This window comes from Haliaeetus leucocephalus, unplaced genomic scaffold (genome assembly GCF_000737465.1).
Source record: "Haliaeetus leucocephalus isolate CR32 unplaced genomic scaffold, Haliaeetus_leucocephalus-4.0 Scaffold526, whole genome shotgun sequence".
NCBI lineage: Eukaryota > Metazoa > Chordata > Aves > Accipitriformes > Accipitridae > Haliaeetus > Haliaeetus leucocephalus.
The window spans coordinates 1,723,469-1,736,419 of NW_010972962.1; the positions used below are offsets into that span (position 1 = coordinate 1,723,469).

Sequence of the window (12,951 nt, forward strand, 5' to 3'; positions counted from 1 at the left end):
TAAACCGGGTTTTACCCCTTTTTTTTTTTTTTTTTTTTTTTTTTTAAAACACTGGCTTTCACGTGGTTTGAAGGCAAAAGCTTATTCAGAGTTTTGGTGTCCGGGGAGGAAAAGCTCGATTTTGAGCTAGTAGTTAAGTCCATATCAGACAGCTAGATGGATATAAGGACATTTCTCTGCCCTCCAAAACAGATTAAAACCAAAGGGTTAGACTTTCTTCTCCAAACTTCTTGGTCCTCAAGGTACACAATTATCCTGTGCCTTTCACTTCCTTCATAAAGAGCAATTTCTGTTCTGCAGCTAGGGAAAGGGGGACATCCTTCCAATTTGTTGAGGTCCCAAGTACTGCTAATGCTCTAAGAACCAGTTCTTCGAAATGTATATTCAGTCTCGGCTGATACATTTGAAACTAGACACACCATCTAGATAAATTCAGAATAATTTCAGAGCCTCTTAAGGGCTTGTGGGAGGCTCCTGCCTACCCTGGCTTTTGCCTGTACAAGCTTTGCATTCTGCAAATTGACTTGCAACTCAATTCAGGGTGCTGGACACAAGCAAAACTTTGCTTTTTAGTATTTCAATATAATTACTGCTTCTTTCAAACATAATATAAAAATACTAATATATAACTTGAGGCATTAGTTGTAAAATGAATTAGTCACTCATTTCTCATTCCTACCATCCTTTATAGGAGTAGGCATTGCTCTTAGCTCTGGTAGTATCTTTTCCCCTTCTTACCTCACTGGGCAGCAATAACTACTTAGGAAGAGACTGACAGATTTTTGTTCATCTAAAGTAGTAAAGGACAGCAAAGCATAAATACAGCAGAAGCATCCCTTGGCAATTGTTTTGGTCTAAGCAGTATTAATTTGCATTTTTAACTAACACATAAGATCAAATGTGATTACAATATGAAGACCATCATCCAATTTCCTCAATAAATTCCAGGTCTCCATCATAACAATGCAGAACAGTGAAAGCATGATATAGCTGAAAAGGACATCCATTTTTGCACCCATAGTCTCATGGATTTCATCTGATTTAAATAAAAATGAAGTCACATTTACAAGCTACGATCCAAAATTGAAACAGTGGACAATTTATTTATGGTACTATAGATAAAGTTAAACATTACATACGGATTCCAGTGTTCTTTGGAGATCTTGTATAAACTGCCAAACATAATTGGTAGAATTTTATCAATGTTCTCCTCAATCAGGCTAAGAATATATTCATTATTCCAGAAGTACAAAGCTCTTTCTGCAACCTGAAACACAAAGTTCAGGGGTCAACAGCCACAAAATAAATTACTACAAGTTGGTGTTTTGTTGGTTTTTTTTTTAAACTTTTTTTTTTACCTGAAAATGTGAACTTGACACACACTTGGATATTTGCTTAAATAAAGGCTCTTCTATTTTTTTGAATTGTGTCGGTTCTATTACATCTAAGATTTCTTCAATTTCACCTAAAAACATTACCTATTTGTATAAAAGAAATATATCAAAAAGCATGAGAATGTTTTATATCACCATTGTGAACAGAAACAAACAAAATACAGCATATACATTAGTCATGAACCCTGCACAGAACACTGCATGTAATCACAATGCATTAGACATCCACAGGTTTTTTTGCAGCCTGAAAAGTCAATCATCAGTTTCAGCTACCAGGTTACAGCTCTCATCATCTTTTGTGCAATTACCCTCAACACTTCACAGAACTGCTTCTGCAGAATATGTTTTTTTTTTTTTTTTACAGTTAAAAAAACCGCTAGAACATTTTATTTCTTCAAGAATGGCTGCAAAGATTACCATTATCTGAGGTCTCTAAAGTAGCTTTTGAAGTGATAAATATAGTTAACTCCCGTTTTAAATTACAACGAGCAGAACACTAGGTAGGTTGCACAGAAAATTTTACCACCACACACAAACAGGTACAACAGCGTTAAGGGACCCCACTTTTAAAGAGCTGTCGGAGGGTGGTATCTGGTGGCATAAATTAAACTCCTGATTTTTAAACTCATTTTAACTACATGGAAGAAATGAGGAAAAAAAAAAAGAATTTCCCAAGACCATTTAAAGTTATTTTTATACTCCAGAAAAAGAACGTATGCATGCTTTACTAGACACTTACTTGGTATTTCAAATGCTAAGTCTATGTCACACTGGCAATGACTACCTCCAGCCTGGTCTATATCTACTAAAATATTTCTCACCTCAGAAAATTGTTTATACAATATCTTAACTAGAAAGCAACTTTTAATATAGTTTTAACATAGTAACACCACAGTAAGAACAGACATACAAAACAATTGCACTGAGTTGCATGACAAAGATGAGTGCCTCAAGGAGCTTCAAGAACTGCAAGATCTCTTGAAAAGCACAGCAGAGGTAAGGTAGCCACGCTACATTTTACATCACAGCAGACACCAGAAATGAGAGACAAAACCAACCTCTTTCTGACTGCAAGTTTTTGGCCAAAATTTGAGCAGTCCTCTGATTACCTAGATTAAAAATACAAACAAGTTAAAGCAGAACAAGTTTCTATTACATACTTGGTAAGATTTAAAAAAAAGTACTAGTTAGCTTTTCCTTATCCAAAGGTTTAATGAAAACTGAATACAGCTAAATGTAGTTCCACTGAAAATAAATACTGTGCTGTCTCATTTAAATATTTATCCTGTTTAGGTTATCAGAATAATTTGGAACCTTATCACTTCACAAGTCTTTGATTATCTGTTCACACTCCACTCCCATCGCAGTACATATATTAATTGATAGGATGGTGATAACATCAAAGCATCACAAAATGAAGTTAACTCCCCTGTTGCTAGATTTCCCAGAATATTTTGTCTTCTACTCATCCATACTTTGGGGAGCACCTGTTTTGGTGTCAAGGTTTGAAGCCCGAGAGCAAGCAGTATAGGCTGACTGCACAAACAGGGCTATACAGAGGAGCCATGGCCCCCACCACTTCTGATTTTCTTCTAGAATCTGAAGTCTTAAGACTGGAAACCAAAAAAAAAAAGAAAAAAAAAAAAAAAAAAAAAAAAAAAAAAAGGATGTGAACTTAGAGAAAATATATCCCAGTATCTACACTGGAAACTATCTTACACAAGATTGGAAAAAACCATTGGGAAACTTAAAAAGTACAGCCCCCAAGAAAAAAAAAAAGGGGGGGGAAGGGGAAACACACAACAAAGGCTGGAGGCCTGTTTCCTAGAAACAAACATCTGACATGGCATCTAAATTACAAAATTAATGCTGTCTGGGGAAAAAAAAAAAGCAGCTGTAACTATGTTTCAGAAGCAGAAACATTCTCAGAGCCTTATAAACTTTAATTCTTATGAACTTTCATTGTGAGGAAAGGACCTCTATTTTTATGACACAAAAGCACCTAATTGATCATATCCAGCTGTAAAACTTAACTATTTGAACACCTTCCATATGTGGTTTCTGCTATGTTGATCTTTTTTTTTTCCCCCAGCTTCTCAGCTGGCTATTTTATACACAACTATGTGCACTATCAAAAGTGATTTTCCAGAGAAAAAGTTAGTATGATTTTAAGTGCCCGCAAGCCTTTACCCTAGGATACTCACATATCCTGCTATTACAAAACTGAACGTCACTTCGAATGACACTGAGCAAACGCAGAAACCTCAGGCAGGTGGTAAAGGCCTATGCTTAAATCCACAAAACCAAAGCAAGTTACAAGGAAAGAACAGATTCCTTACAGAGCCTTGACCATACAGTTCTACCTAGCTGACTGAAAGATGCAGACAACTGAAATACTAATGTCACCATCTGACACCTGATGAAGGAGCAGGAGGTCTGGGCCAGCCCACGCAAGTGACGAGTTTGCCACCTGGCCCACAGAGGCAGAGCTCCCTCCCTGAACTGCTCAGCTGGCGCTGCCCTGGCCTCCCTGCTGCCTCCATGGACAGAGCAGAAGAGCTGGGGCAGTTGGCATGGTGCGGGGGGAGGAAAAATGTTGAGCTCCCCCATTTCACTGCAAGTACCTGATCTGGCAGTCCTTCACTCACTCGCTTCTCCTCCACTCTCAAGGATGAGAATGAATTACATTTGTTTCTCTAGATTCATTCGTCTGTGTAAATACACTTTAAATCTAGGGCCATTTTCTGTTAATTAGCTCATAACTGAATGACTCAGTTATGTAGTATTAAGATTTTATATTTTTAAAGAACAAACCCGAACATCTACAGGTATAATAGGTCATTCTGCCAACACCTTCCCTTCCCCTAGAACAATGCAAGTAAGCCAAAAAACTTCAGACAAGCACATTTGCCAAAGAAAAGCTGTGAGAACCTACCACACACCCCTAATTGGAGCATGAACTTACTAGTCTCAGAAACATAAAAATGAGTTAGCTCCAAGAGTCCAGTTTCCAGCACTTGTTATTGTAAGAGTGTTGAATATACTTTGCTACAGACAATCACATTCTCAACTTGATAAAGAAATAACGTTCCTGAGTATAATGGTGCAGACCTCAACAAGATACCTATTCCTTGCTCCTCAGAGTTACCAGTTTCCAGCTTGACTATGCTTTCATGTTAAAAAGCTGATACATGCATATATATGTTCAAAGATTTTATTCAAAGAGATATTCAACATGCATGCAGATCTGAAATCTTGCTGCTCTTAGTACACCAAACTCTTAAGACTAATGTTCTTCCCCGAGCTACAAAATTCCCATAAAGTGTCTTACAACAGTAGGCACCTGTTAGAAAACTTATGTACAAGGACTGTATGTTTAGCCTGATTTCTTCAATGTAAAGGCCATTGCACTTAGCAGGGTTAGGTAACAAACTCTTCTTGTCAGCTCTGCAAACATCAGGACTGACCTAAGGCAGACTACCATAGTTACAAGAGCTTGAATTGAACGTCCTCTAAGTTGACCCTGAGTGACAATTCCTGCCAGAAAAATAACAGTAAGGTACTCGTGAAGACAGCCTTCTGATGGAGTTCTTAAAATACTACTTAACCTAAAGCCAAAAAAAAATTTCAAATGCTATCTCATCAGTTGCCCCAAATTTTAACATTTACTTTTCAAGCATTTCAGAAAGTTTCTTAAAGCTTCACTTCTTATCATCTTAGTAACCTTCACTCCTTTATAAAGCCAATTTTACTATACCTTCACGCTGACGACCAAAGCATGCACAGGCAGTGACTCTGCAGGGAGTTCTGATATCTTCTCCATTCTGAATTAATCTTTACCGATTAAGAGGCAAACAGAATTGTATATACCATAGTCCAGATGAAGTCTCAGAACTGCACTATAGCACTACTACTTCAGAAGCCCTGCTGCCTTCACTTCAAAGTTTGGCCTTGCATCCTGCATCACAGTTCTGTAAACTCATGTCACAAAGTTCTGACTTTGTTACATTGTTGTTTCATTCAACCTTGCAGGTTTTTATGTAATACTATACATTTTCTACTCACACGTCCACTTTAACTGTCAAAATGCCTGGGTTGTTTTATTGCTTGGCTTAAGGAATAAGGCTCACGCAATTGCTTTCTCCTCGCCCTATCCAACAAAATAAGCTCATTGACCAGTGTAGCTGGCAACACTGCAGTACAGGGGAAAAGAAGATGCTTCAAGCAGACAAGGCAAATTTATAGTCAAGTCAGGTTGACCACCTTCCACCACCTATAGAATAACCTGTCTTCTGATGAAGAATGTCAACACTTAAGTGGCTGTGCAGAAAACAAGCTTCCACTGAAAGACCGGTGATGATCTGTGTTGTTTCCACAAAGCTGTTTATCTTTTTTCTTTATAGAAAAATTGAGATTTTGCATAAGCTCTTCATTTTTCTGTCACAAAAAGGGATAAAGTATTTAAATATCAACATACCCCTAACGGAAAGATTTCTGATTGTCCAACTAAAACCAGTTTCTGTTCTAGCTGGTATGACATCAGTCTGTGTCCCCATAAGCTGCTATACTGCCCTGAGCCTGCATTCTTCTTTATGGGCATTGCCAAAGCCCTTGCATGAAGCACTGCAAACCCCTTTTTAGCTGAGCTGTCAATATGTATCACGGGAGATTGAGTCTGGCAAAAGCCACTGATGCCTGAAGCACCTGCATTAAAACAGCCAAGAGGCACTCCAATAACTGAAGAGACAGAGCAGAAACATTGCATTTGGAATTTCAGAGTTCTTTCTGTCTAAATAAAGTGTTGTTATTCTTTTCAACTTTTATTTGGGGATTGTTTATTCCCTAAAATATTTCAACTTTATGCAATAGCTAGGCACAAGCCATCAGCACCAGAAATACTGAAAATTTTAGTTCTTACCGGGAGGCAATGCCGTTGTTACATCCTTTTTCATGTGAGGTGATTAGCGTGATATCAGTAGTTCAAACTTTTATATAAATTTGTGCTCTATCTTGGTCACAGGTTAAGAGATAACTGCCCTTTCAAACCCAGAATTTTCTTAATAACTTTTCTAGATTTAAAAGTTCCACCCCCCCAAAAACTCACCTATGGATCATCAAGATGGCACAAATAACACTGCTATACAATTCTAACAAGTTACACTGAAATATTTAGTTGAAATTAAAAATAGAAAAACATTCAACTGAAAAACACTTACAGGCTCTGTTAAAGTTGTATCTTTTTCCAGGAACTGTACAACACAATAGGCGAGCTAGAATGTTAAGTCATACAATTATTTAGTTTAAACAGACACTGTTTAGACATCACAGCATAACTAAATATCACAACTTATAATGAAAGCACTTCAAATCGGGAGGGGGAACCCAACCCAAAACACCCCTACACAGCCATTTCAAAGTCTTCCAAACTAAACAAAACAGCAATTAAAGCAGCAATATATACAGGCCTACTCTACCTTACAAAAACTTCCTGCATACCAAAAATCTTCTTTTTTTTTTTTATCCTAGAAAAGAATTACTTTTAAGCATGACAGGTATTTCCCTAACTCAGATCTAGTATCCGGACAGATTTTTCTCAATATCAATTTCTGTATTAACATTACAAAGCTATCATTTTCAAACATCTATAATGGGGTAAAAAAGGTGCTATTTTCAGTCCAAAAAAAAAGTTTTAAAACAGATTTGACTGGGCACACATTGCTCAAGTTCTAGAAATCTACAGCATGCAACATTCAGTGATAAGATTAGAGGTGAAAGAATTTTAACTTATTACATGGCCACAAGAGATCAGGCAGCACCTGTCCTGCCGACTATCCTGTCCCCAGCAATGGCCAACAACAAATGCCTGTGGAAGACTGTATGAAGTGGGGGAAGCATAATGTGATTAAGTCACCAGCATGCTCTCCCAGCCTCTAGTGATTTCTGTCCAGGGTCTTCTCAGGCCAAAGTGTGATATTATATAATTACTTACTGTTTAGTTACTTAGCACATAATTAAGTAACTAAACAACCATACCTCTGCCCAGTACAGAAACCATACAGTAATCCTATTACCAAAGTAGTTACAATCCTAGATTCCAGTAACACTGATTTTAAGAGGTCACAGTATTTTTCATCTCACAATATTAAGCAAAGAAAAAAATTATTTACATGCATTACATATACATTTCAGTACTTAGGATGCTTGAATTCAAGCATTACTTCTCCATTTATTTTTTTCAATCTGTTATCCCAAAGCAGATAATTACAATGCTGTGATTAAAACATGTCTAATTTATTTCTTTTACCCTTAGGCTAAGGATGTATATGTATAGATTCAAAAATGCCACACATTAATCTCATAAAATCCCATTATATATATTGTACAGTAATGCTTTATTGTTCAAAGACACAAAGACTCAAACTTAATTCAGCTTTAAGGCTTTAACTTCTAAGAGTAGGCTAAACTTGTACTCTAGCAACAAAGCAACCAGGCCACTCCTGATTGCAAAGCAGATTTAATGCTGGTTTACACCTTCAGGATAATACGAAACCAGAAATACACAGTGCCGAAACTGCACATGGCACTAGTGGTTTACGAAGGGAGAGATGAGTAGCCTGGTCAGCAAACCAAACGCTACTTTCAGGTACACAGTACTGCTGAATTAATAGGATCCTTTCAGGTACCGATGAACCAGATTAAACACATCATAGAAAAAAGGACAGCTTGCTGTACTGATCTACCAGTGAGAATACCTTTGGCAAGGGACTGGTCCCTTTCATATCACTGACTCATTCCATGGAGCAGCCTATTGCATAGCAATAAACTACAAAAACAAGTGATTTAATTAAATTAAAACTTTATAGGAGAATTAGGAATTAACTGAGCTCTTGACTTGATCCTGTTTGTAGACTATATGTCATGATGATTTCACTTTAATTAGAAACTAATTTCTTTGTATCTTTAGTCTATAAGGAACTGTATTAGTGAGCTAAGTTAACAAAGCAAGTTTTTAATTAGCCACAGCAGAATTACTTGCAAAGTTTGCACCAAATGTATTCAATACTCAAGTGCCATATGTCTGGAAAGGATATACATTATCCCTCAAATGAAATGCTGAACGTCTGTGCAAAGTATAAGAATGGAAGTCAAATGAAGAACTACAGCATTCTGACAGCGTGTCATGGATCTACATAATTTCTAGCTGATCCAGAGAGCTACTATACATTTCTGCCATTTACACTCAACATTCTCCTCCCCTCTCCATCAGTGGTATGGTTTTAGAAATAAAAAAACCACTTCTGAAATAAGTACCTGGCCATACTCAAGGTTCCTTTACACACAGCATTTAGGTTACATAAAAGGAAGTAATAACAGCACAAGGTCCTGGGATTAAATGAAGCTTCAAGTGTGACAAGACTAGCAAGCAAAAAAGCTTCCCAGTTCAGTTGACATGACTTTGACTGTTATAGTCTTTCATTTTTAATATATGCTAAATATTATCTCAAAATTAACATTTAGACATAAGATCTGTAAGATCTTTTAAAAAAAGAAGTGACTCAATTTGCAAATATTTTGAAATATTGATATTATAAACACATACTGCTTTAAGTTTCATTAGTTTCAAATGCAAATACAAAAAACCCCACCACTCAAAAATAGGCAAAAGCTTACCTGTGCATGAAACAAAGCTAATCCCTTTGCAGTATGCATGGGAATCAGAACTTTCATAAGGAACTGTTTGTGTTCTGCTTTCAGTGGCAGTGCAAAACCATTGATAATACTGAAAACATGAATAAGCAGGGTTTATTTTTATTAAAAAATAATTTTTTCCTAGCAAGTCAAGAATTTCTGTAAATTCAAGAGACACTCCATTTTCTGATTCAATTTCTAAACCTGATTATTTTGAAGCCATAAAATAGCTCTACGTATGTACAACCTTTAAAGCATTGGTATCATGCAAGCTTAGACTCTTGGTAGGAATACCAGAGAACCATAGAAGAAGTCAAATAATTAGATGAGCTGAAGTATTTTTATCATGACCTCTATTAAGTAAAGTCATCTACAGTAAGTCTTGCTGTCTAATTGTAAAGCTTAGACAGATGCATCAGGAAGCTGATCCACTTCATCCACAATCATTAGCAACTTGCAGAGGAAAAAAAAAGTAGATGGCATACAATTTTGGACAGTTTTAACAGTGCTGTTTGAACATTTTTTTTGAGATTGTTGAACAACCTTTCTGTCCAAAAACAAAGTTAAAAAGTTGCCTCATTGATTCAGTAATCTTATTTTTAAGAGTTGATGAGTCGTAGAACAGAAAAAAGTACTTCAGGAAGAGGTTGGGGTTTTTCCCCCCCTCGCTACATTTTAGATAAATCTGAGAAAATAATAGTATCCCTTTCACTTGATTTTCATAAAAATTTGTTCCACAACAGTTTCACAATGTTTGTATTTTTAGTTAGACCAGTAATATTTATAGAATTTTCTACTGTGAAATATATGTGAAAGTTTTGGAAAACCAATAAACTATTACCACAAAAACCATCAATGTTAAAAATTAAATTAGTGAAATAATGTCAAAAAAGATAACTAAAAAACCCTAGCACTTACAAGGCTTTCCTGAATAGAATTTAAAGAAAACCAGCCTGCTGAAGGTTAAAGCATTTCATTCAGCATGAGGGCAAAAGTTAACATTCATTTTCTGAATGTCATCAGAAACAAGATAAGCAAGAGTAGATATTCCTGACAAACAAGAACTCCTGAGAAATATTTTGCCAGTCATCTTTAAAACTTGCACCAAAAAAGAATAATTTATAATCTATATCCTAATTTGATATTCACATGGTAACCCAGACAGTATTAGATTATGCAAGTGACTGCACTTCATCGCTTGTTACTGTAACAATTCTTTCCCCCCTCCATTCCCAAAGCAAGAAAGATGAAGCGAACACCCGCAATATCATTTTGTATTTTTTCTGTGTCAGCTTAAACTTACCTTCCTAATATCTCAAGAAGTTCAGCAACACCATTGAAGTGCTCCGTTTCATATATAAACCTGTTACAAAAAGAGACAACCATCAAAAAATCAAAACACAGGATCAGAGATTCCAAAGAAATAACCCTTAATAAGCTTCAAACATTTGAAAGCCAGATCACAGACCAAACCCAGCTCTTTTATTTCAAGAATAAATCACTGCAGACCCAGACCATGAAGGCAAGATAAAATATTCCTCAACCTAGCCACACGCAGACACATACATACATATACAGCATACCTGAGGAAAATGTTGTTAATCTGTTTCCTGATGAATGCTCTTAAACCGAGGAATTTTCCATAAATTCGATGAAGAACTGTCTTTAGGAAATCACGTTCTCGTGGGTCTTCACTATCAAAGAGCTCCAACAACTTTAAAAATTGAATTGAAATGTATTACATTGGAAAGGCTTAAATTTTGTTACGTTACTAACTGATTTAAGTTTTATCGTTAATTTACAAGTTTACATTAGAAAAATTAGAATCAGTGTAACTGAAAATTTTGTTTGGATGTCAATATTATGTTTTCAAAATAAGATTTTTAATAAAGCTGATTTTCTTTTTTTTAAATAAACCCAGAAGCTTCATTCCCTTCAAAAGTCAGTATACTACTGACATTAAAGCCACTCCTGTAACTGTTATACTAGCAAAATAAAAATGAAATTGTAAGAAAGAGATTATCAAACCTTAGGTAAGTGGTTTACACTTGGTCTTTAAGAAATCAGAATGAATCAAATCAGTGTCAGATATTTACAATTTCTTAATTAAAATCCTGTACTGCTCATCTCAAAAAGCTACTTGTATCTTGAAGGTTAAGCAATAGCATTCCTATACAAGAAATTTCACATTTAATGATTTAATATGGAGAGGGTCATAAAATAAGCATAAGATATGTAATTATTAACTAATTCTCTGCTAATACAGACTAAATGCCGCAATAAGCTAGCAAGATTTTCCAAACATTTTTTTCTTGTAGAAAGATTTCCAAGGATACAGAAAAGACCACACTCACTTGAAGACATCCAAAGATATTCCAATCCCACTACAGACCATTATTTTAGTTATTTTTTTTTCTGCATGTCCAAGTAAAAGCATATTTAGAAATGCTAACTGTGCTAAACAAGTTAGTAATTTGGCTCAAGCAGTCACTACGCTCTCCTGCTCAGTCCAGGTCTGTGAGCTTAGGTATACCTACACCAAGCAGCATAAGGGACTGGAAACAGCTGTTCAGAAACTTTGTCCAGGCTCATTTCATTTTTATATTTAGAAGGAATTTCTCAGGGTCACTACCCACTTTTTTCCGTATATAGCTAGCTGTTCATTGCATTGTCTGTCTTGTACTCTAGAGAAAGATCAAGTGAAATGTCAGGAACTGAAACATGGCTCTTAAGAACCACAGCTCCATTAGTAAATTGGATACCCACAGCCAATAGCTCAGCTGCAGCTTCAGGGCTAAATTTTGTGGGAAAGTCGAATAAAACAGAGAAGAAGGAAACACCTATAAACAAAAACAGTAAAACTAAACAAGTGGAAATGAAATGCAGTCACTGAAGGTAGGGAGGGAAAGCACCTATTTATTTTTTTACTTTTCATTGCTGTACTGTGATGGCCTGCCAGCACTTGCTCTTCAGATACTGAGCTTTTCCTTGACAAACAAGTATTTTGACATGGTAAAAAAAAAAAAACAAAACACCAAGTTAACCTTGGACAAAAATTGTTATGATATTCTACATCCCAATTCCTTGAGAAGTTATATTTAATATGAAATCTCACATCACTTTCTTGGTTATAGTTACTTTGCATGGCTAAGTATGATTTTCCTATGTACTTCCTCACTTGATTTTCCTTCTGTGGTTAACACATCATAATAAAGAGAATGACACTATGTAGTCACAAGTTAGCAGATGTTGGAACACATTTCAAGTACAGTAAGTACGTGAATTTTTTACAGGAAAAAATGTTTGCTGTAAGTTTTCCCATGATAAAGCTACGAAAAAACAAACATATGAGCACTACAAAAATCTAATTGGCACATTGTTGATTTGACTGGAAGTAAGTTACAAATCATTAAAAACACAACTTGTATTTACAAATATCTTGCATTGCAAAGCACTGAGGTTGATACCTGAAAACAAAGGGTTTCTGAAGTTACTAATTACATATAGCCTGTGTAGTATAATGTACTGTTTATTTAGTGTTTGGCAGAAACCACTGTTGGAACAACTAAAATTTAACCCCCTGTCAACACAAAAGCTTTAATATTCTCCATAGCTGTGCAGTCATCTGATAAGCTTGAGAGGTGATCTTTAAACCTGGGGGTGGAAAAGTTCTCTACTTACCTGCTGTACAAATTTCTGGTCAATATATCGCTTTGCAATGCTAGGCTGAAAATCCGGGCTCTCCAAAAACCTCAGAAAAAATTCATACACCAACTACAAATATTGAAATGAAAATTTTGAAGTTAGTAAGTACACCGTTACACAGACCTCAGCCCCCCCCCCCCCCCCCCCCCCAAACCGCGGACCT

General features: G+C 36.0%; 1 protein-coding gene across 5 annotated transcripts in view; it reads right to left on the bottom strand.

Annotated features, from left to right (window-relative positions):
- The window catches only part of PPP2R5A (protein phosphatase 2, regulatory subunit B', alpha), a 51,398-nt gene that overhangs the window by 7,405 nt on the left and 31,042 nt on the right, over positions 1-12,951 (bottom strand). For 2 of the 5 annotated variants that reach the window (XM_010576412.1, XM_010576410.1), the window contains exons 4-11: positions 12,765-12,857; positions 10,667-10,797; positions 10,387-10,446; positions 9,066-9,174; positions 6,611-6,664; positions 2,453-2,503; positions 1,359-1,478; positions 1,140-1,267 (exon numbers count right to left, since the gene is read on the bottom strand). In XM_010576412.1, coding sequence (XP_010574714.1) covers positions 1,140-1,267; positions 1,359-1,478; positions 2,453-2,503; positions 6,611-6,664; positions 9,066-9,174; positions 10,387-10,446; positions 10,667-10,797; positions 12,765-12,857 — 746 coding nt within the window. The remainder of the gene's footprint in view (positions 1-1,139; positions 1,268-1,358; positions 1,479-2,452; positions 2,504-6,610; positions 6,665-9,065; positions 9,175-10,386; positions 10,447-10,666; positions 10,798-12,764; positions 12,858-12,951) is intronic. The other 3 variants (XM_010576411.1, XM_010576413.1, XM_010576414.1) reach the window with 3 other exon arrangements.